This window comes from Myxocyprinus asiaticus, chromosome 25 (assembly GCF_019703515.2).
Source record: "Myxocyprinus asiaticus isolate MX2 ecotype Aquarium Trade chromosome 25, UBuf_Myxa_2, whole genome shotgun sequence".
NCBI classification, from domain to species: Eukaryota; Metazoa; Chordata; class Actinopteri; order Cypriniformes; family Catostomidae; genus Myxocyprinus; species Myxocyprinus asiaticus.
In genome coordinates this window covers 34,869,446-34,895,331 of record NC_059368.1, presented here as the reverse complement: position 1 = coordinate 34,895,331, position 25,886 = coordinate 34,869,446, and the positions used below count along the sequence as shown (strand labels likewise).

General features: G+C 39.0%; 1 protein-coding gene across 1 annotated transcript; it reads right to left on the bottom strand.

Annotated features, from left to right (window-relative positions):
• Nucleotides 1-10,311: 10,311 nt before the first annotated feature.
• On the bottom strand, nt 10,312-11,513 carry si:dkey-63b1.1 (B2 bradykinin receptor). Its single transcript, XM_051655487.1, has one exon. The coding sequence runs from the start codon at nt 11,511-11,513 to the stop codon at nt 10,377-10,379; it is 1,137 nt and encodes a 378-aa protein (XP_051511447.1). The 3' UTR covers nt 10,312-10,376.
• Between the last annotated feature and the right edge of the window lie 14,373 nt (nt 11,514-25,886).

The window sequence follows — 25,886 nt, the reverse complement described above, 5'->3', positions numbered from 1 at the left end:
ATGTTAGAGGGAATGGTCATCTTCATATGCGTCATATACTGTACACTCCAGTCAGATGGAGGTTAGCTTCTCACTCTCCTTTTTATAGCAAGTTAGCAACATCATAAAGACATCAGAAACAGGTCTGCAGGGTTTGTTAACTGACCCATTGACAGGTTGTTGCAGTACTGTTTTAAGGAATACATCAACCAAAATGAATATTCAAACTGTCCATGATTGGCGAAAAGCTGAATAAGGATTCTTCAAAAATTGTAGCTAGAGCTGTGACACCATGTTGCCCTTTCAGTTTAAAAACCAGAAGAAAAATGACCTCTATAATTGCTCAATGACCTTTTTCACACTGAGGGATAGCTAGCTTTCATCACATTGACTACTGTAATCAATGTACACAACTCTCACAGTATAAACAAACTGGACAATGCTCTAGACTCCCCAGTGGCTGGGACAGCAGCATAGAATGATCTCAGGTTGGAAACTATAACTTTCATGATAACTGCCTGCTATGGTTAAGCTTTGAATAATTTATGAATGAGAGATTTACATGTATGAGGGATGTTGGCTGAGTGAGATAAATACAGTGGAAAGAACAAATTGTGCCTTAATTTATGTAAGTCATTCAAAATACTTGACACATTTTTGCAAAATAGACTCACCACTTTGATTGGCTGCTTAAGACTGTAAACCATGACTTAGATATTATTCATATTAACTGATTTTGCTTCAGGACCCAGATTTTAAATTGGACATCAAGCGTAAATTGACCAACACAGTACCAATTTTTTTTTTATTTTATTTTTTTTTTTTTATCATACAAAGCAAACATCACTTTTCAAAAATCAAACGCTGAAGTTTGTTCATACTAATATAATATGAAATAAAAATAAATATTTAAAGTAATGTGAATCTCTGCTGTCAATAATGCACAAAACACATTAGCACAAACTTCGGAAGTGATTAAATAGTATTTAATTTAGTCTAGGTTGTATTTTCTTTTACCTTTTACCTTTACCTTAGTTTTGTTCATGCTCTTCAAGGATGAGGGCATGCCATGCAATCTAGGTGTAAATGATGTAAAACTTTAATGAGGTTGCGATACACATGCCACAACACATACTACATTCACATACTGTAGATATATACCGATATACCCATATTCCATTTTCACAAACATATACGTATCTGTATTAAGTTAAAACATACCTTTGACCATTAAAGTGAATGTTTTAACCATACAGTATGGCCTTGGCCTGTAATTGTATATTAACTTGATAATACACTATGCTGCGGTAGCTTACCTTCTTTCCGAAACATAAGCTCATACTCTCTATGTACAACATAATCAGGGTCAGTGTTTTTTCCAACCCAGCAGGACCCCATGTCCTCAAATATGTCTTTCAGAGAAAAAAGGGAAGTGTACTTTTGTTTTCCCCTGCTTTTTTAATAATGCTTAGAATTTGGGATTTTAGTTTTTACCAACAATATTTACTGGTCATTTTCATGCTCATATGTCACTTTCGGACCATTTGGATAAAAAATAAATAAATAAAGCTTTAAATTTCAGTTATTTATTTATTTATTTATTTTAGTGGGTTGATTATATCATTCTTTTTTATAATGTCACTGCTTGCTCATAGTGCTGGCCTGGGTAGTAACAAAGTACATGAAATTTGGATTACATAATCAGATTAAAAAATCAAGCACTTGAAATTAGATTAAATTACATTTTAAATCAGAGTACACTTTTTATGGATCCCATGATAACATTTTGATTACATTACAAATCAGCCAATGGCAATAACTAGTGTGTAATTGAATGATTATGCTCCTACATTTTAAAAGAGTGGTCTGAGCCAAACCCTAAAACATGTGTGATAGGCGCTAGCCAGATTGCACTGGATAAAAGAAAACAGTGCGGTCTTGTTCCTCATTTGACCATATACAGAAATAACTTTCAAAAAGACATGGGGGAAAATAACTAAACAATGCAATCTTTGCCTTACAAAAATGATATCTGTTGAAAAAGACTCCAAATTAAATTTTAAGGAGCACTTGGAGATTATCTATATACTGTATGTTCTCTGTATTTGTAAGAAATACAAATTACAATCAGTACATAACAAAAAAAGTAAAATATATATAAAAAAATATTCTATGTATCTAGCCATGACTGAATGTACCAAAATCTATACACTGCAATAAAAGCTTGCTATACAACCCACAAATACCAACCAGGTCTCATAGACTCATGTTAATAAAACTACATTTTTGCTGAATTACTTTTGTGTGCCTCGTTATATGTATCGCATCAGATCCCCATGGGAATGCCTCCCAGGAGTGGCGATATCTGAAACTCATATAGAATGACAGCAATCTATTGGCAGATGGCGCTTGATGCTCCGTGCCTCATACATAGCGGCATTTCCTCATACACAGCAACATTATTGTCCTTCAGCACTTCGATTAATTCTCTCATGTTCTGCAAGCCCGACTCATTGCTTCATCATTCTCTTTTGCACTTCTAAACAGTGGATTTCTTTGGCACTTCTAAGAGTTGCATTATGTCCTCCCTATTGCTACAACGATAAGTATATCCTTTGCACTGCAGTGTATTGTGTGTTGCATTGTTATATTGTTTGTGTCTTTCTGATTAAAGAACCTAAAAGAGCCACTTGCTTAATGCATCTTTTTCAAGATGGCGTTCCACCAGTGTTTTCCTACTTGTTCCCCCTACCTTTTATTCTTCTGTCTGATGAGGATAGCTGTTCGCTTCCATGTTACAGCAAGGACTCTTCGATGACACCATGAGTGACATCATCAAGAGATTCCAGTCAGCTAAGAAGCAGTCGGTTGCCTATAAGCACATCCTGCCGAGGCAGGGTGGTGCTGTAGCACAGCTGGCTCACTTGTGGTCCTCTTCAGGGCAGTGTTCTGTGAAGCAAAGTACTCTGGAATCTCTAGTTCTTCCCCAGAAGGCAGAGACTGAGCAGCCAGTAAAAACCGCAACAGCCATGGTCAAGACGATTGTTGTTCCTGGTCCTCGTCGCAGTGGAAATGCTCCTTCTGGGCAAATGAAGTGTTCCTGATGGTCTGCGGGCCTTAAAACAGGTGCTAGACCTTACAGAAGTTTCCACCAGGCTTCAAGAAGGCCACAAAAATTATTCTCCTGCTTTTCCCTCTATTGTGAGCTGGGAACGAGTATATGATTTCAGTATTGTGACTGTTTATATCGATGATGGTGATGTGCCAAAAGACTGCCATATTGAAACTCAAGTGACAAACCTCATAGCAGCTGTAGCTGTGTGGGAAGTGCCGATTTTACGCCATGAGGTACACTGTCTTGTTGGCAAGGGTGTGACTGAGACTGTGCTGGTGTGCGACAAGCAGAAAGGTCTTCTGTAATCTTTGTTGTCTTGTTGCCAAGAAAGACAGAGGGCTGCGTCCAGTACTGGACTTGAGGCACTTGAACCAAACACTCAGAAAGTCTCTGTTCAAGATGGTTACTCGGAGACAGATTTTGTCTCATGTACGTCCGTTCAACTGGTTCATGTCATTGGGCCTGAAGGACGTGCACTAATATGAGCAAATAGCCCCTCACAGGTGTTTCTGGTCCTACAGCTGCTCACCGTCTTGGCTCTAGAAATCTTTAGGGCAGACATGCAAGGCTTTGACCTTATGGTCCATACAGACAGTACTGCAGGAGTATGTTTGTGCCCAATGCTGGCTCTGGCATGTCGTGTTCTCCTCTGGAGCGAGAGACATCTCATTTCTATTCGTGCAGTGCACGTACTCTGGTCATCTGAATTGTGGGGCAGATTTACTCTTGCATCAGGGAGTTAGACCCAGGATTGGAGACTTCATCTTCTGACAGTTCAGAGGATTTGGTAGGTATTTGGAGAAGCCAGGATAGACCTGCTTGCCTCCCTGGTGAGGATGCATTGTTGCCTCTGGTTTTCACTGACACAGTCTTCACTGAGCGTGGATGCCCTTGCTCACAAATGGGTAGCGAAATGCAAGTATGCATTCCCTCCTGTTGGCTTGCTACACCAAGTGTTTGGGAAGACAAGGAAACTGTGCTATTGGTTGCACTGGAGTGGCCCAACCACACTTAGCTTCTGGAGCTGGTAGAGCTGTTGAATGCTCTTGAGATCTGCTAGAGATCTGCTCTTGCAAGCTCTAGGCACAATCTGGCATCCCTAGCTGGAGCTGTGGAGACTCCATATCTGGCCCTTTAACAGGGCTCATCAGACACTCTGGCTGTCACAGCCGATGTTTGACACAATACTACAAGCTAGAGCCCCTTGATGAGGCTGCTCTACACTTTGAAATTGTGCCTTTTTGTTGCCTGGTGTTCCTCCCAAGGCAAGAACAGTGCATTGGCCTTTGCAGGAAGTGCTCCACTTCATACAAGAGTGTATGGCTCTCTCTATATATGTTCAAAGTCTGTGCCGCTGCCATAACAGTGGGACATTAACTTTTGGTGGGTTATCGCTAGGTAAGAACGTTTGGCCAGTAATTTTTAAAGGGAGCTAAACAGCTGAGGCTAGAGGTGCACAGATACCAATTTTTGAAGGCCAATACAAGTGCCTAGATTTGGGTATCGGCTGATACCGAGTACCAATACAAGTATTTTTGTGTTTGTAAATGTATGCCACTCTATATGCATTTGATATCTTGATATTGCCAATATTAGCGTTTTCAGTAATTAAAAATTACAATTCAGGACTGTTTTAATAGGGTGTAGCTTACCTTTAAAACTATTCCAGCTAACACGTCCACATTATTCATGCTTGTTGTTATTTTATCCATTTTGTTCTGTACATTCATGGAGAGGACAGTGCAGCTTTAGTATTGATTGATTGTTCTGGTTTTGTTACGTTGAGCCTGTTTGAGTTCGATGTCTGTTCGATTGCTTTATACTGTGTTGTTATTGGGCTGAAGTGACAGAGAGTAACTCCCATCACTTTTTCCCACTTCGTTTTTACATGTAACAAATGATTTTTGTAGTTGTAGTGTTTCTGGTGTGAAGATCTCTGTTGCGAGTCTGATTATAGTGCTCTTTTTTTCTCCCTCAAACACAAATGTGTGGACAGAGAGAAGGCGGATTGTGGTGAGCAGGGCGGAGCCAAGCAGCGTCTGGGCAGAGCGAGGCCAGGAAGATAAGTGGAAAATGACTTTCACTTGCATGCCACACCTGTCTCGCATTCCAGAGAGGGGCGGCAGGTGTACTTAAGGAGAAGAGACAGCGGCAGATGGGAGAGAGAGATGCGTGAAGCTGTCTGTGTGGGTCTGCATGTCAGAAGCGCGGGTGCTGAAAAGCAGCGCATATGTTGAATGTTTGGCTGAAAAGTTATTGTAGAATGCTGAAAAGTCTTCGACAATAAATGTCTGGGTGCTTATTCAACCTGGTCTCAGCTTCATTCTTTCCTTAATTGTTACACTGGTGCCGAAACCCGGGAAGGAGGAAGGATGCGCTGTCCAAGGACTTCTCGCCGCTGACTGTGGGTCGCAACGCTGAGGGAGTGTTCGATCCGGTGGCGCTGGAGCCCCACATCAACTGGCAACTGGAAGGAACGGCTAAAGGGTTCAGTGCCATCAGCCAGCATTGCGGACGGAAGCAGGACAGCGGGCCGAGGACCACTCAACGGCGTATCTGGGGCCGGCGAGCTCCTCTCTCACTCTCCTCTCTCTCCCCTCTCTGCTTTCTCTCTCCCTTTTGTTATTCCTGCCCCCCTCTTCCCTTTCTCCTCTCTTTCATCCTGTTCCCCCTCCCATGCACAGGTTGGATTCGGAGACCGGTGTGACCCGTTGATGCTCCCTCCCTAGAAATGGGGGGAGTAGGTCACAGGCCAGAGAAATCCCCGACCTGAGTTCGGCGATGGGGGTATGTGGTGAGCAGGGTGGAGCTGAGCAGCGTCTGGGCAGAGCGAGGCCGGGAAGATAAGTGGCAAATGACTTTCACCTGCATGCCACACCGGTCTCGCGTTCCAGCGAGGGGCGGCAGGAGTACTTAAGGAGAAGATACAGCGGCAGACAGGAGAGAGAGATGCATGAAGCTGTCTGTGTGGGTCTGCGTGTCAGAAGCACAGGTGCTGAAAACAGCGCATATGTTGAATGTTCAGCTGAAAAGTCTTATTGTGGAATGGTGAAAAGTCTTCGAAAATAAATGTCTGTGTACTTTGTCAACCCAGTCCCAGCTTCCTCCTTTCCTTAATTGTTACACGGATGAAATGAAAACTCACGCATTAGTTTCAAACGATTTCTTTCTTTCTTTTCTTGCTGTCTTTTATCTGTCAAAATGACATTTGGAATTATCTGTAAAAAATCCTGGATGACTGGCAAGCGCTTGGGAATGTGAGCTCTCACGGCACACACACGGGAGTGAGAGCAAGAGAGAGAGAGAGAGAGAGAGAGAGAGAAGACACGTGAGAGAATCCACTTATATAAGTAAAGTTGGTGTGGCAGCGGGGGCATGGTCAAGCATCCGTCTGGAGAGAGAGAAAGCGGTAAGGGCGCTTGCATCTGAGCTAGATTATGTTTAACACCTGTTTCTAATTCCAGTGAGCATGGGGAGAGTGGCATATAAGCAGCCACGCCACCAGCAGAGGGGAGAGAGAGTCTGGCACAAGAAAGGCCACGGTCCACCTGAAGCTATTACGTTTATTTTGTTATGTTTGTGAAGCTAATGAGTTGAAGTTACTACGTGCCTGTGTAGCTGATGTGTTTAAGTTACTACGTGCCTGTGAAGTTGATAAGTTTGTGAAGTTGTAAAGCACTGAAGTGGCTGATTAAAAGTCTTCCCTGAGCCTGGAAATCCCGCTTCCCTGTGTTCTCCTTTCACTCAAACCCCCTTACAGTTGGATAAAATAAAAAAACTGATGTTCTAGATTTAAATGGTTTAAACACATTCAAATATTTCTCATGTTTTCAAACTGTCTTAGAAGCACTATGCACTCATGTGCAATCGCATCATGATATGAATGTACTCGTACTCAGAAATATGAAATGATGACACCGATACGAGTATGAGTTTTTATCCCCCAGTTTTGACCAGATACGAGTACTACCGAGTAGCACCTCTAGCTTAGGCCTTCACGCCTTCACATAATAATAATAATAATAATAATAATAATAATAATAATAATAAAAGGCTATGATAACCGAGTTACTTTTTTCAAATTTTACATTCATTGACTATATTTACTGATAAATACAATTGAAAACCTCTCCCTTTCCAATCAACATGATCACACAGGAAGTCAACATGTTGCTCCCAAATATTCCAGCACCCTGATATTGACCCCATTCTGCCAAGTTACTGGCAAGCGCCATCCCCTATCAGACATCTTTGCATCAATTCGAATGTGTATACCTTTTTCTGTGGCACTATTGATAGTGAGTTGCATGACAAATGCAAATTCAGAATAGTCCCTTGCACAATATTTACTATGTACAGATCATTTGTGTAGGTATGTTTATTGCATTTGAAAGAGATGCCTTCTGATTCATGGTTATATGAAAATTAGGGTAATGTGTTTATAAACACATTATTATGTTGTTTTTACAAATACATGTTTTCTTCCTTTATTTTAGGAAAAGCTGCTGATATAAAGCATTCATTATTAGTAAAAAATTGGTTTTCAGAGTCGTGAAACTCATAAAAGCTCTCTAATAGAGAGAAACTCATGTTAGGGCATAAAGGTAAGGGATACTTTTGTAATAAGTTGACAATATCATGGGAGAGAGTAAGCAAGAAAATGTAAAACAATAGGGAAACATAAAGCTGTAAATTTTTTCAGGTTACCTACCATAAAATAGGCTGGGGTCAAAATGACTCCAAACATCATTGATGTGGTCAAAATGTGTACAGGAATTTTGAAAACTCTAAAATATGTAAAGTACTTATTTATATGTTCTTCTAATACATTTAGAAAAGTCAAAAAGATCAAGTTTTTCTAAAAAAAAAAATCATATTTTTAAAAGATGGCAAAGTTGCTGTGGGGTCAATTTGACCCCAAACATTACAGGTGGGTTAAGTTTCTAAATAGTGCACAAATAAATTCTGAGCTGTTTGTATATGCACCCTGCTTCGAAAATAAATGTGAATTCACTTTTGCAATTGTTATAGTGTTGATATTTTTGGTATTGTAGCTTAATATAATTGGAGTGTCAGTGTTTCAAACAAGTGCACGTCCACCTGTTCATAATTTCGAGGCACTCTTCTGTAAAAACGCATATAGGCCTAATTATAAGCAGATACAAACACTGACTCTTCATTTGGATACAAATAATATGATTCCTATTCCTAATTCCCTATATAACAACAGTTCTCTTCAAAATACAAATATTTTGTCATTGTCTTCCATCTTAGTGGAGTGCCGGCTATAAGCATTACTACTTGAACACTTAAACACTTTGGCACAACTACGCCACTTTCTGAGAAAGGGCAGAAGGACCCCTTTATACCCAATACATATGGTCACTTTGATCTAATCTCACAACCCTCACAGAATAATAAAGCAATGAGGCATGAATCAAAAATCAAACAACACTTTTTATTAATACAAATAGTAACTACTTTAAAAGAAAATCAACTCTTAGAATAAACACAATTAAAATGGTCATTCCAAGTGTGCCAGGAATAAACATAAGGACCGGAGTGGTCACTTTATAGATCCAATAAATGATCAATCCATAATAAAACAAAACACACAAAAGAAAAACAACAACAAAGAAAAAAACTTTCCTCATTAAAGAGTAAGGTAGAGTCCACTAGACAATGATGGCCACGCTCACCGCATTCCAGGTGCCTGAAAGTGAAATGGGAGAGAGAGCCACACAAGACCAGCCCACACTACATGCAACCACCCTCAAACCCCACACTCTACAATGTGCACAGTCACATCTAAAAATATGTGTCAATATGTGAGTTACCATATCCACACCACTCGCATACAGTGTCAAACACCAAGGAACCGCAACCGTCAGGAAACCCAGTCAGTGGAAGGTGAGCAAACGTGTTCTAATCGGACTCGGTTTTGTACATCAACCGTAGAAGAGATTAAAAAATAAACATATCAATGAAACAATTCTAAAACAAGAACAGTACTCAAAAATCCATGTTAAAAGAACAGACTTGATTGCCACCAGAAACGAATAATAAAACAATGGCTGGCACACTACAATGTTGCTCATAAAATCACCACCAGCTTCAACGCTACATCCAGCTAAGCAAGAAGCAAAACATGTCTAAATAGATACACTCACTAACAAACATGATAATTATAATAAAAACTCAAAAAGTAATAGTTACCAGAAATCCGTTCTGATCAGCAATACCTCTATTTATCAGTGCCCACACAATTAAGTTTTGTCCATGTCCACCTCTAATTCAATTCCATGTAAGTGTTGCCAACTCAATATAAAAATCACAGTCCTTGTCTCCCTTTTAAACAAACACAAAATGATTAAATCACTCTTGCATCCTACATGCACTAATCATACGTCATATAACTCCCTAAAATATTCTGGTTATTAATTGTATTTTAAATTACAGATAACTTATTAAGGAAGAGACAATGCCTTTGTTCTCATGATGCACGCCACATTATTGGAATACTTCCAGGGATCACTCATGTGTATACAGGTGAGCCTACCTTTATCTCTTCAGATCACATGAATCAGCTGACCTATTAATTCATCAGCCCAATAATTAGCCAATGAGGGGAAACCCCAGTTCCCCACATCAGGTAACATAGTGTTAGTTTTTCATGACCCTTTAAACACCTTTTGGTTTACTGAGCGACTAACAAATTGTTATTTTAGTTCATGTTTATTAATGTTTAATGACAGAAGTGTTAATTCAATAGGTACTTAACAGATTTAAAATTAATAATTAGATTGCTCAAAAAATGAAATGAAATGCCCAGGTTATCAAATTATATGATCAATAAGATTGCATTACTGATTTAAAATGTAATACATATAACTTGTAATCTGTACCGGATAGCATTTCAGAAGTAATCTACCCAGCCAATATTAAATATGAAATATTAGCCAACAACAGCCAAACAACAAAGGCACACTTAAAAAAAGAAATCCATCATACAGTACACACTATAGAAATAAAATCACACCTAATGAATATGTATTTTTCCTCAGATTTCCACATACTTTACTGACAATAAATAAACAAGTAACTATTAATTTATAGATAACCACAGTCATACAAAACACACATATGGTGCCATATGAAACCTTTCATATTTAAATAACATTTGGCAGACACTTTTATCCAAAGTGACGTACAGTGCATTCATGATATACATTTATTTTCAGTATGTGCGTTGCCTGGAATTGAACCCATGACCTTCATGTTGTTAGTGCAATACTTTACCAGTAGAGCTAAAACTTAGGTTGCCTAATGACACACCAGATGAAACATGTGAAATGTTCGCCCGTACAGGTCTCGGGTCCAGTGATGTTATTTTGTCTTGTGATCCTCTGAGACTGTCATTGCACTTACTAATACCAGTAACATTTGTGAGCACAGATGCCTTGTCCTTCCATCTAGCACACAGAAGATTTCTAAAAACCCCTTTAGCTCTCTTCCTGAAGTGACTCCCTACTATGACGTACAAGAAAGGGTTTATTGAGCTATTGCTGTACCCCAAGTAAGAAGCAAGCTGGACACTGATCTCCAAGATGTGTTCCCATAGGCACCCAGGTAAGAGCTGAAAGTAGTCTAGAGTGTCTAGGAAACGCACCAGATGAAAGGGCATCCAACAGAAGAGAAACACAACAAGAACTGTCAGAATCAGCTGGGTGGCTTTCCTCTCTGTTTGCACTCTGTTTGGTTGGATCCCCACACCACCATTTTTAAGTGCCCTGACCATGTGATAGGTGCAAAATGAAATGATCGGCAGAGGAACCAGGAAGCCAATCACGTTTATTGTAAGATTCCATTGAAGCACCCAGGCTGGATGAGGATAAACTAGGTAGCAGGCATCCACCTCGACGTTTGGAAAAAATTTTACTTTTCGGAAGAGCAGGGCTGGGAGACTAAGCAGGAAGCCCACTGCCCAAATCACCAAGCAGACACGCTTGGCCCATTCAGGGCGTCTAAGTTTCCAGGGCTTCATGGGTTTGGCAAGAGCAAGGTAGCGGTCCACGCTGACCAGCACCAAGAAGAGAATGCTGCAGTAGTAGTTCATAGAGATTGTGGTGTTCACCACCTTGCAGATGAGTTGACCAAAGTTCCACTGATAGCCTTGGGCGATAGTGACTGTCCAGAAGGGCAAACAAAGTACCATGATGAGGTCTGCAGCAGCCAGGTTACCCAGATACACATCAGCTACACTGCAAGGCTTCCGCTGGATGCAGAACACACAGAGGACCAGAGTGTTGCCCACTACTCCCAGGATAATGACAAGAGCCAGAAATGGTGGCTGGAGAGAAGACAGCCATTCCCAGGCAATTGTGTCATTGCAGAGAGAGTCTGATGAATTTAATTCCATTGGGACACTGTCAAATATTAAAATGTATATATATATTTATATTTGTGATAAATCAACATACACTTGAAATACAAAATTTAATTTCAACTCTAAAATGCATATGTGTGTCAAAGATGACTTGAAAAATTTTTTTTTATCAGAATTATCATAAACGTTTATTTCTCTCTCTTTAAGAGATACAGTTGAGTCCAAAAACCTGAGAACACTAGTGCATTTTTCTGGTTTAATACAGACGTCTTTGTTACGACTAGTATTATAAGAATTACAATCTGAGTGAAAAGTTGAATTGAAAAATGAATTTTAGAATTTCTTTGTTTTGGTATGTCCTGCTTGTGCTTTAATGACGGCATGGACTCCACAGTTTGTGTATAACCCTAACAATTCATTATCCCAGGATGATTTGAGGATGTTTCAAAGAGCATCTTGTGTGCTTCTGTGGAAGCAAGGAAATCGGACCTTTCGTACATAGCAATTTTTCAAAATCCTAAAACTTATTTTTATTTATGGATTTGAGACCCCACTGTATCTGCAAAAATATGCTTTGAAGATGTTTAAACATTTTCAATTCATAGGTATCAAAAAAATTTTAATACCAAAATTTAAGTTCAGGCTTATCTCAAGAATCCTGCAGCTAGTTACTGAATCATTGCAGTATGAAGTCTGTTTTATGTTTGGCAACTAAAAACCACCCAGACTTTGAACACAACTCAGAACGTAGTTTAGTCAGTTGTTGGCTATAATCCATCTGTCTGAGCAAAACTTGGAAATTCCAAGTATTTGGAAGTATTTTCTGTGTAGAATTTTAACTCAAACATTTAAAATTGTTAAGGATAAGGTAAAAGCTGAATATTAGCAAAGGTCATAATAGCTATACAGAGGTTCTGGTTCATAATGTTTAATCACTCACACACAGTCAATACATTCATAAATCCTAAAATAATAAACTGAAATTTGTTGGTAAAATAAGTCCTAAACACTCATGTGTGGTTGTTGCTGTTACTTGTATTGTGATTTAACTGTATATTACATTTGAATATAACTACAGTATTTAAAGTGTCAATGAGCAGTTAACTCTTACCTACCTTTCATTGTAAAGTGACAGATTCAGATTTTCAATCCAGAGTCTCAATCTGTTTACTACCGTCTTTGTGATGTGTTCGCTGCATGAATCTCCTCAAACTGGACAATGTTCAGATCAGACAGACACTCTTATAAACTAATAACAAGGCTGTCGTCATTGGAAGCCTGGACCTGCTCTCACTTTCTGTTTGTCATGCTCTGGCTATCTCCTGTGTGAGTAAAGCACTTGCACACATAACGGTTATCCAGCTGATTTAAAAAATAACCTTATGACTCAAGTGTGATGCTGCTGTCTCTGTGTTCGTGACACAGCAACTGTAGATAAAGATATAAAGAATGTATTCCTTAATTACTTCTCCATATTGTTTTACTGGAGAAATCTTGTCTTGCCAGATCCAGCTCTGTTCCTGCTTTGTGTCATTCTCCACTGCTACGTGTCTCTGAGTGATGACAACTAAATGCAGCCGGTGCCAGCCAGACATCACTTCAGTCTATTACGATGGACTTCAATGGATGAACTGATGCAAACTCCAACCATAAGACATGGGATACTTCATATGCCACTGCCTGAACCTTGGGCTTTGGATAGACCTCACCAAAATGACCTGCCAGTTGAACTGCGATGCACCTCACTGATCTCTGCCTGCATCACCTTGGTCTAATGATGGACTACAGTCTTAAAATGGAATACATAGACTATCAATTAATTGCCAACAAAAGCCTTCTTCAGCCAACTAACAAAGGACAATGCATATATGTGAACTTCTGCAGTTAATCCAGGATGAACTTCAAAAGACATTAGTCATTAATCTTACAGTTCATACAAAATCTTTGTTTAAACACTGGCCCTTAACACTTACTTAGTTTACTCATTTTAAACCATGACCTGCACTGCACATAAATAACTAATATTGGCATTATATTCATGCTGTTTATCCTGAGGGGAACTTGCCCCCACAGTGAGCCTGGTTTCTCCCAAGGTTATTTTTCTCCATTAACCAACATCTTATGGAGTTTTGTGTTCCTTGTCACAGTCGTCTTCGGCTTGCTCACTGGGGTTCTACTAAATAAAATTATTATTTAATTATGAGTTTTTATACACAATTTACAGTAATATTTAATCAAATTACACAATTATATCTCTAAGACTTTATAGATATTACAGTTTAATTTTCTGTTAATGCATAATTTTCTATAAAGCTGCTTTGAAACGATGTATTGTGAAAAGTGCTATACAAATAAAAATGATTTGACGACTTACTGTGGAGAATTTTTTTTTTTTCAGGAATACTTTGCATTAATGTTCCCTTTGTTAAGGGTTTATGAAGGGTTTATTAATGACCACTAAGTTGTTTACAAATGCATTATAAATCACTGATATGCAGTTATATCAACATGCATAATAAGGGTGACGTTCATAACATACCTGCCAAATAGTGAGCCATTTTACCTATTTTATTAATGTTTAATAATACCTATTCAGCATTAGTAACCTATGAAAATGTACCTTAATCTAAATAAGACACATAATGTATGAAGAAGGAGTTTCCAACATTAGTTCCTTAAGGTGGTCATCAGCCTTTATTACATGATATACGCTGTGAATGAGCATGAAAACTGGACTCTCAGTATCTAGGACTAGGTAAGTTGGGACACCACTCGGAGTAGCACCATTCTTTTGATATTAACTTGACAAGAAAAGTGACAACACAAGTGGGTCAAGACTTTACAGTAAATATAAAAACAAAGCAAACTGTAGCAAAATTAAACAATCCCTCCTTTTAATCTCACTATAATAATTTATTTTGTTGTATTGTGGCATTTTATGTTTATGATTAATATAAGTAGGAATTAAGCATGTAACAACATGTAAGTTAAAATGTTCACTATTCAGCATGTATTGCATGAAAGTCACCTTTTTATTCATGTTGTTATAACTGCATATCAATGATTTATAATGCAATAACATGAGTTATTAATTACCTCTTTATACACCCTAATAACAGGAACATTAATGTAAAGTGTTTTCTTTCTTTCTTTCTTTCTTTCTTTCTTTCTTCCTTCCTTCCTTACTTACGTTCTTTCCTCCCTCCCTCCTATAATCACAAATGTTCAGTTGCCTGCACAGGCAAATTGTATAGTCCAACTTCAGGCCAAACGATATAACGTGGTTATCCTTGACCAGATGTGCTCAAACTTTTTCCTACGAACGAAGAGCAGGATTCATGCTTCCCTCAATTATGGCAAGCCCTGAAGCAGCAAACCATCCCCACACCATCACACAACCATCACCATGCTTGACCGTAGGTATGATGTTCTTTTAGTGGAATTCTGTTTTCAGTTTAAACCAGATGTAAAGGGACCACTGTCTTCCAAACAGTTTCACTTTTGACTCATCAGTCCACAGAAGATTCTGCCAAAAGTTTTGAGGATCATCAAGGTGTGTTTTGGCAAAACAGATGAGCCTTAATGTTCTTCTAGGTTTGCAGTGGTTTTCGCCTTGTCACACTTCCATGGATGCCATTTTTGCCTGAGTCATGAACAGTGACCTTTCTTGAGGTGAGAGAGGCCTGCAGTTATTTAGAAGTTGTCGTTGGATCTTTTGTTACTTCCTGGATGAGTCACCGCTGTGCTCTTGGAGGAATTTTGGAAGGTTGGCCACTTCTGGGAAGGTTCAGTACTGAGCCAGTTTTTCACCATTTGGAGATAATGGCTCTCACTGTGGTTTGTTGGACTCCCAGAGCCTTTTTATTAGCTTTGTAATCCTTTCCATTCTGATGTAGTTCAATCACCTTCTTCCTCATCACTTCTGGGATTTCCAAGTTGAATGAGTTCAAAACACCAATGCTTTTCAGGCCTAGAACTTGCACATACAGTTTGGGAAAATGAGCATACTTAGTCACAGTCATTTTTCATCTAAGTGGATGTTACCTGTGGTTTGATTGTTGAAGACATCTTCTTGGAATATGGATTCAGTCATTTCTAAACATATTTATGAAATGGTTGATCTGTATAACCTTTTTTCCCCCCTGTAAGCTTCAGGGTGCAAATATTCACTTTTGAGACTGTGTAATGTACTAGAATTGTTCATTATGTAAGCAACTCATTGGCTTTTGAATTGTATTCTTCCCCTAAGGCCCTCGACACAATCCAGGAAACCAAGTCATACATACATATTCACATCTTCCCAAATAATCCTCTTGGCTGTTTCGTCTCAAAAATCTCTGTAAATACATCCACACATCACTGACTCATGCAACCCAAAGCATGAATAGAGCTGGAATTAATATCCCTTAATACCCCATCATTCAAAGCCTTCTTTTTACTAGTTTCAAGGCGTCAGTTCATTTATTTAGCCACTCTGAAGTGCTTGCTATACCTCACTGTGAAGGCATGAGGCCAAGAGTACAGACTCATCCTTATCCGAAAGCCTTCTGGAGCACAAAGTAAGTGGGCGTCTTGAACCCTGAGACATTTTAGAGGTGCTTCTTCTCCCACCAGTCTGCTTTAGGGAGCATCCTGGCTATCTTGAAGTTGAGAGGAATTAGATCCAGATGGATTGCAATCTGAGTGTCTCTGTGGTAACAGCCACACTGGAGACTCATTGCATGAGTGGTCTTTCTTTGTATCTCACCTCTCTACAACTGTAGATGAACTCACAGCCTTTGCTTTCAGTCAGCATCAAAGTGACGGGGCTTGTGTTGATGCTTCCAAGTGTATACAACACCTAGAGGAATTTGAGTGTTCCAAATGTGAAATCTGACAGCACAATTTTGTCAAAGAACATGTCGATGGACTCGCAAATGTTTTTTATGCAAAGTCCATGCACCTGTCAGAATTTCCTTCAGGGGTGTGTGGATAAGAAACAGCAGGCAAGAAAAAGTTATTCTGCAAATCAAAGTGCATTCATGTGTTTCATTTTAGAGCAGTTTAATAATTATTTCCATAAACCATACTCTTGAGTAAAGTTCCAGTAATGTAGGGTTCCAGTAATGCAGCTTCATCATTTTGACAGTACACTGCAAATAAAGTATACTCATCCTTAAAATAAACACTATGTAGGAATGTAAACAGTAATAGACAGTTCATTAAAAAAGCTAAATTACTGACAATCTTTGACATAAAAAAAAAAGCTTGTCTTAAGCTAAACCTTTTTTCTCTAGCTACAATAAATTAAACACAAGGCACTGGTTTTCCAGAAGTGAGTTATTGTACACGTAACCCTATTTAAACTAAAAGCAACAGTTCAACCAAAAATTACAATTCCATCACAATTTACTCACCCCCATGCGGTTCCAAACTCACACAACATTCTTTCTTATGCAAAAGACAAAATTAGATATTTAAAGAATATCACATTCTGTGTTTTCAAAACAATGGCTGTACAAATGCCTCACTTTAAAAGAATGTTCCGTATTCAGTAGAAGTTAAGCTCAATTGACAGCATTTGTGGCATAATGTTTATTACCACAAAAATTCATTTCGATTTGTTCCTCTTTTTCTTTGAAAAAAACAAAACTCGAGGTTACAGTGAGGCACTTGGAAGTGAATGGGGGCCAATTTCTGAACATTAAAATACGGAAGATGCTATTTGCACACTGGTACAAATAATGGTATATCCTATTTACACCCTAGTGCAAATAGTGGCAGAAACTATTTGCACCCATATTTAAATACTAACATACAGTATGGGCATCATTGCAGTATGTTTATTGTGTTTATTTAGAGTCCCACAGACACACTATATTAACCTCTACCCCTAAACCTTACCTTAACCTTACCTTAGAAAAAATAACCTTGGTTTTACTACAGTAAATGGTTTTCACCATGGTATTTTTTTTTTTTTTTTGTAAATTTACAGTAACCACAAAATTAACCATGGTTACTATATTAACAACATTTTACCAAACTCGACAAATGGTGACCAAATCACCATGACAACATTGATATTAATTTGTAGTTATTATTTTATGTAGTAATAAATGAAATATTAAGAGTGGAATCAGGAAATTGGATGGGGAAAGATGTGGGACAACGCATATTCAAACCACGGTTGCTAGGACAACAGTATACAATCACACACCCTCTTTACTCCTCACACCACTGCAGCGACACCTATTGTTTGGTTTTTCGTATATTTCTGTGGTTACACCAGACTTTTGGGGTGCAAACAGCTGCACTGTTTGGCAGATGCTACTTACACAGGGGTGCAAATAGACACTCCATTAAAATACTCACTGTTTCAAAAGTATAGCCACAAGACATAAAGGATATGCATGTAAACATAATTTTAGTGTGATAACATATTTACAAATGACAATGTAATGTCAACAAACCCTAAAATCCTAAAATGACTGTAAAAATGACAATATAAACAACTTTACAGCTCAAATAATACACAAGTTTTTACAGAAGAATTAATGCAAGTGCTTTTATAAAATTATAAGCTTCACATTTCTGTATTTAAACTCTCGAAAAATTGTCCCCATTCACTTCCATTATAAGTGCCTCACTGTAACCTCGATTTTTGCTTTTTTTTTAAAGAAAAGGAGGAACATGTCAAAATTTAATTTTGTGGTAATCAACATTATGCCACAAATGATATTGATTGAGCTTAACTTGTACTGAACCCAGAACATTCCTTTAAAGCTTAGAAGGGTCCAAAAGTGACGTGATGCCATGCGAGGAGCGGGCGTGTAAACAGCTCTGAGGACTTTGCTAGTTTTTTAATTATTTTTATGTCATAAACCAGTGAGATTCAATACATCCTGCTACATATCTGTTCTTTGAGGTCAACATGGTGGGGAGCTCAAATCCTCTGGCTCTGGAGATATTAAAAGACACTTACATGCTTGGGCTGGTGCCTCTGGTGGGTCCGCGGATCAGGGACTCGGTTTGGGCAGTGCGGCGGGAGAAATTCAATGTCAACTGTCCAAAATGTCTGTTATGCTGACGAAAGTTGTTGCTGACTTGGAGGATCTTGCTGAGGTGCGTTGATCAATTGCTGCCATGGAGACAAAATTCTCTGAGTTTGTTACAAGAATCGTGGACGTTGGGGGACAGATCGATTGTCTGGAGTCATCGGAGATGGAATTGGCTGCTGGTCGTTAACGACCAGGATGGACTTGGAACATGTTTGGGAGGATCTGGAGGATTTGGAGAGTCGTGACTGGCAGAGCAGCATCTGAGTTGTTGGAGTTCCTGAGCATGGAGAGGGCAGAAATATGGTGGGGTTCCTGGACGTGCTTTTCCCGAGACTGCTCGACATGGCAGGATGTGGGCTGGGGGTCGGGCCAGTTTGTGGAGTCCCAGCTCATGGATCGGCTGGGTGAGACGGGCCCCGATCGTTTCTGGCCAAGTTTCTGGGATCATCCGATGGAGATCTCCTGTTGTGTGAGGCGAGGAGCAAAAGAAAGCTTTCATAGCATTTTCTTGTTCCCTTTGCGAATTCGATAAGACAGAAATGTGATCGATTCAAGGAATGCAAGAAACTTTTACATCAACGGAAGGTCGCTTTTGCACTGATGTGGCTAAATTGAGAATAGATACTAAGGAAGGCCACAAAATATTTACATGCCCACAGCAAGCATTGTCTTTCATAGAGATAATGGGGTGAGTAAACCATTTCGTGATTTTCATATGGCCCCCAAGTGAGCTTAGTCGCTGAGCATACATTCGACTGTCTGAGGAAGCTGGGCGTCATTTTGTGCCTTTTTGTATCGGTTCCGCCTAGTGGCTGGAGTATGTTTTATGGAATAACACTCCTTCAAGAAACTTTTGCATAGATGAAGGGTTGCTTTTACACTGAAATTCCCGGTCAAATTGAGAATAGATACTAAGGATGGTCACAAAATATTTACATGCCCACAACAAGCCATGTTTCATGAATCTTTCATAGAATCAATGGACTGAGCAAGTCATGGTGTGTTTCTCATGTGCCTGCAAGTGGGCTTGTCTCACTGAACATACACTTGACCGTCCGAGGAAGCTGGGAGCATTTTTTGTTTCTTTTTGTGCTGGTTCCGCCTAGCCACTGGAGTTTGTTTTGTGGAGGAACACACCTCTGAGACAGTTTTGTGAATGAATCTAAACATTCTTTGTGTTTATTTCGCTTATTGGCTGGAGTTTGTTCTATAGATTATTTTCTGTTATGTAATTCTGTTTCACAAAATTTGTACAGATACACCGGACTTGAGCAATCAGATGGCAAAGTTTTCACGGGGGCTCTTGTAGGCGTACATGGACTGTTTGAATTTAGAGGGATGGACGCCTGTTGGAGCTGTCGTGCGCATGTTTTTCTTTTTTCTGTTTGTTTGGTTCTGGGGGAAGTTCGGGGTCTGACTGTGGCACTAATGTTGGAATGTGGTCTTTATAATATTCTTTTTGATGCGCTATCTATTAATATTAAATATTAATATGAGTGGATTGTCTCTCTCCACGTGGAATGTGAAAGGGCTGGTGCACCCCATAAAAGAAGGAAGGTTATTTCTTTTCTTAAATGTAAGAAATATTATATAGTGTTTCTTCAAGAAACACATCTTTCCCCGAAGGAAGCTGAAAAATTTGGGAAGATATGGGGTGGACATGTTTTCTTTAGTGCTGGCTCAAGTAAGAGCAGGGGAGTCATTACATTGATAAGCATCTACAATTCAAATGTCTCAAACAGATTAAAGATAAATTAGGAAGAGTCATTATTGTTTTGATGATCAGGGCTTTTTTATAGATCTTGAAATGATGTTGCAAGCCGCTGGCATCCCTCATGATATAATTTTGGGAGGAGACTTTAATCTATTGATGGACTCAGTCCGTGATCATAGTGAAGCAAAAGTGTGCAAGCCCCCTAAGCAACAGTGACGCTTCACAGGATGTGTAAAATTCCTGGTCTTACAAATATTTGGAGACTTTTGAACATAATTATTTTTCATGGGTCCATAAGATTTATTTTAGAATAGATTTTTTTTATATCTAAGTTGTTAATTTCTTCTGTCATTGATTGCTCAATTGGAAACATCTCAGATCACACCCTGATGAGTTTAGAGGTGTTGCCACAAATGGAGAAAAATAAATCATATAGTTGCCGCTTTAATGTATCCCTTTTGAAAAATCCTGATTTCCAACAAATGTTAAAGGCTGAAATCAGTGTTTATATGGAGACCAACTGGTCCTCAGTGTCCTCTGTGGGCATGGCTTGGGAGGCACTTAAGGCGGTTCTTAGGGGTCAAATCATACAGTATGCCTCATTCATCAAAAAATCCAGAGCACGAGAACTCGTGGAGTTGGAAGAGAATATTAAAAGTACTGAGACAGAATTGAAGCGCTGAATGTCATCTGATGGCCTCAGAGAATTGACCAGCTTGAAATACATATATAATACTATTTTGTCACGGAAGGTGGAGTTTTGGTTATTTAGGGCAAGATGGTCATATTTTGGGTCAGGGAACAAAGCAGAGAAGCATTTAGTTAGATATATAAAGCAGAGAGTGTATTTTTCTACCATTCCCTCAGTGAAATCTGCTGGTGGTGAAATTTTTACCTCGGCCATTGATATTAATAATGCTTTTAAAGAATTCTATCTTGATCTTTATAGTTCCACGTCTTTGTCTACTGATGCAGATATTAGAAACTCTGTGGAACAATTAGATCTCCTTAAACTGACGACTGAGCAAAAAAAAATCTCTTGATTCTGAGATAACCTTGGAGGAGCTTGACGAGGTAATTAAGGCCCTGCCTACAGGCAAGTCTCTGGGGCCAGATGGCTTTGCCGCTGAATGTTTTAGATCTTATGCTACAGAACTGGCTCCACTTTTGTTAGAAGTTTATACAGAATCATTAAAGAATGGAAAGTTTCCGCCAACTATGACACAAGCCCGGATCAGTCTGATTCTTAAAAAGGACAAAAATCCAAGCAAGTGTAAGGGTTACCGTCCAATTTCCCTGATCCAGCTAGACGTTAAAATTTTGTCAAAAATTCTGGCTAACCGATTAAGTAAAGTTATGACATCTCTTATACATACAGATCAGGTAGGGTTTATTCAGGGCTGCAGCTCTTCTGATAACATTAGGTGTTTCATCAATGTCATGTGGTCAGTGGCGAATGATCAGACTCGGTTGCTGCCATCTCACTTGACGCCAAAAAGGCATTTGATATGGTAGAATTGGATTATCTTTTTAAGATTTTGGAAATGTGCAGGTTCGGGAATACTTTTATTGAATGGATTAAGTTACTTTATAGATACCCAGTAGCGGCGGTACAAACAAATGTATTAATTTCAGATGATTTTACTCTGGACAGGGGCACCTGGCAGGGTTGCCCTCTTTCCCCATTATTGTTCTGTCTTGCCCTGGAACCATTAGCAGCCGAGATAAGAAAGGAGGATGATTTTCCAGGGGTGATGGCGGGAGGTTGTGTGATTTAGTTATGCCCCGTTCTGGGCATTTAGTTCTGGCAATTGTATTAATTTCGACCCTTTAATAAAAAGGTTTTCGAGTGATGTGAGTAGGTGGGCTTCATTACATTTATCTGTGATTGGGAAGGTTAATGTTATTAAAATGAATTTTATTCCAAAATTCAACTACCTGCTGCAATCTCTCCCTTTAGATGTCCCCCTCTCTTATTTAAAGCAATTTGATAGCATAGCGAAGTCCTTTATTTGGAATGGTAAATGTCCCAGATTACATTTCAACAAGTTACATAGGCCGATTGACAAAGGTGGGCTAGGCCTACCCAAGATTCTGTTTTATTATTATGCATTTGGTCTCAGACATTTGGCTTATTGGTTGCTTCCACCTGAGAGAGCCCCTCCTTGGTTTCGTATTGAACAGGAAGTCCTTGCCCCATTGAGAGGTGATTGCTTTTGGAAAAGGTCATGAAGCATCAGTGTATTACTCCCTGCTAATTCAGAGTTTTGAGGACAGAGCATTAACTTCTATAAAGAGATTATGGGAGAAATATTTGAACTTGGAATTGGAGGAATGAATGTGGGCTAGGATTTTAAAAAATGTCAAGACTTCATCTAGAGATGCAAGGGTTCACCTTATGATTATTATGTAAGATTTTACATAGATTTTATTGGACCTCCTCTAGATTATATAGGCTTGGTTTTAAAGGCACATCCACCTGCTGGCAATGCCAATCAGAAGTTGGAGACACAACCCATGTCTTTTGGGGGTCTGTTAAGATCCAAGATTTTTGGTTGAAGGTTCAGAGTTATTTGTGTGACGTTTTGGGCACTCAAATTTTACTTTGCCCCAGACTTTGTATTTTGGGCATTGGGGCGGTCATAAATAAATTGGGTTCTGACTAGTATTATGATTGGCAGACAAATTATTTTAAGGGGTTGGAAGTCAGACTGAGCTCCATAATTTCCGGAGTGGTGTGCAGAGATGAGGAGGGTGGCAGCTTTTGAGGAGGTGGCAGGTAGAAGGCTGGGGTTTGGGGACATGTTTATCAGAAAGTGGGATACAGTGCATCCGGAAAGTATTCACAGCGCTTCACTTTTTCCACATTTTGTTATGTTACAGCCTTATTCCAAAATGGATTAAATTAATTATTTTCCTCAAAATTCTACAAACAATACCCCATGATGACAACATGAAAGAAGTTTGCTTGAAATCTTTGCAAATTTATTAAAAATAAAAAACGAAAAAAATCACATGTACATAAGTATTCACAGCCTTTGCTCAATACTTTCTTGAAGCACCTTTGGCACCAATTACAGCCTCAAGTCTTTTTGAGTATGATGCTACAAGCTCGGCACACCTATTTTTGGGCAGTTTCTCCCATTCTTCTTTGCAGGACCTCTCAAGCTCCATCAGGTTGGATGGGGAGCGTCGGTGCACAGCCATTTTCAGATCTCTCCAGAGATGTTCAATTGGGTTCAAGTCTGGGCTCTTGCTGGGCCACTCAAGGACATTCACAGAGTTGTCCTGGAGCCACTCCTTTGTTATCTTGGCTGTGTGCTTAGGGTCGTTGTCCTGTTTGAGGTCCAGAGAGCTCTGGAGCAGGTTTTCATCAAGGATGTCTCTGTACATTGCTGCATTCATCTTTCCCTCAATCCTGACTAGTTTCCCAGTTCCTGCCACTGAAAAATATCCCCACAGCATGATGCTGCCGCCACCATGCTTCACTGTAGGGATGGTATTGGCCAGGTGATGAGTGGTGCCTGGTTTCCTCCAGACATGACGCTTGCCATTCAGGCCAAAGAGTTCAATCTTTGTTTCTCATGGTCTGAGAGTCCTTCAGGTGCCTTTTGGCAAACTCCAGGCGGGCTGTCATGTGCCATTTACTGAGGAGTGGCTTCCGTCTGGCCACTCTACCATACAGGCCTGATTGGTGGAGTGCTGCAGAGATGGTTGTTCTTCTGGAAGGTTCTCCTCTCTCCACAGAGAAATGCTGGAGCTCTGTCAGAGTGACCATCGGGTTCTTGGTCACCTCCCTGACTAAGGCCCTTCTCCCCCGATCGCTCAGTTTGGCCAGGCGGCCATCTCTAGGAAGAGTCCTGGTGGTTCCAAACTTCTTCCATTTACGGATGATGGAGGCCACTGTGCTCATTGGGACCTTCAATGTTGCAGAAATTTTTCTGTACCCTTCCCCAGATCTGTGCCTCGATACAATCCTGTCTCGGAGGTCTACAGACAATTCCTTGAACTTCATGGCTTCATTGGTTTGTGCTCTGACATGCACTGTTAACTGTGGGACCTTATATAGACAGGTGTGTGCCTTCCCAAATCATGTCCAATCAGCTGAATTTACCACAGGTGGACTCCAATCAAGTTGTAGAAACATCTCAAGGATGATCAGTGGAAACAGGATGCACCTGAGCTCAATTTTGAGTGTCATGGCAAAGGCTGTGTATACTTATGTACATGTGATTTTTTTTGTTTTTTATTTTTAATAAATTTTCAAAGATTTCAAACAAATTTCTTTCACGTTGTCATTATGGGGTATTGTTTGTAGAATTTTGAGGAAAATAATGAATTTAATCCATTTTGGAATAAGGCTGTAACATAACAAAATGTGGAAAAAGTGAAGCGCTGTGAATACTTTCCGGATGCACTGTAGGTATTTGGCAGTTTGGTTGGGAGGAAGTTTAGTTTAATTATGTATGTTTATTATATATTTTTTTTATTTAATTTTTATGGTTTGTTTGTTTGTGTGTATTATTTTATGTGACCACGGGGGTGTTCGTTGGGGGAGGGATATTAGTGGGGGTTAAAAGTTAAATGTTGATTCGGTGTGTATGTGTTGTGTTTTTCACTGTTGTTGTTTTTTTTTTTTTTCTTTGAATCAATAAAAAATGTTAATTACAAAAAGAAGGACCCAAAAGTATCAAGTAGTCCATGCAACTTGTGCATCATATTCCAAGTTGTTTTTATGTACATAATAGGTTTTGGTAAATTTATTTTTATGGAACAATCTTTACATCATTTGCACATTCATGAGTGTATTCAGTACGTGTTCACTTGAGGACTTGCATTGTTTTTAGCATTAAACAACCTAAGTTCAATTATAAACACGTATGCCACTGTGAACAAGCTTCTCTCATGCACTCATAAACACACAACAGATATCAAGATTTAAACAGGACAATTAATTAAATGTTGGATTGTTAAATTGTTAAATGTACTACTTTTATTTTGCTTGTTGGTCCTTTTTTAAGCTTTAATATTAAGCACTCTCCACTGACATTGTATTAAAATATGGTCTGCCACTCTTTATTTTTATACTCTTATCCCTTTATAGAACGGTGTAGCAATAATTTATTTTCTTTCACTTTATCATCTTTCATAAAAACTTCAACATAATGCATTATTGGAAACAAAAGAGCAGTATTTAAAGTAACTAATAATATGCTGTTTTTAAGCCACAGAACATTTGACTGTGTTTCTAATACAACAAATTGCTCCAAAAAATGCATCTTTTATAAGTTAATTAGATGTTGTTGTTGTAGTTGTTGTTGTTGTTAACTGACCAAATTTATGTAACATAGTTTTATAGAAAATGTAGAAAATATGAACATTATCATATGGCAATGCTGTAACACAATGGATAAAATTGCTGTTGCAATATGGCAACTCTGTACCACAATGGAATTGGAATGCACCAATGCATTTTCTCATTGGGAACATTTTAGAGTGGCATCAATTATTTTATTGCATTTTTTCCCCCTCTTTTATTTGGAAGTGTTGACCATAATATAATAATAGCATTTATACATAACTAACACACTTATGCATATTATTAATATATTATTGTATTTCTTCTTTTCTGATAAGTTTGAATACACAATGTTT

Coding starts and splice junctions, on each gene's coding strand:
- si:dkey-63b1.1 (XM_051655487.1), bottom strand. CDS start 11,513: ATGGAATTAAATTCATCAGACTCTCTCTGCAATGACACAATTGCCTGG.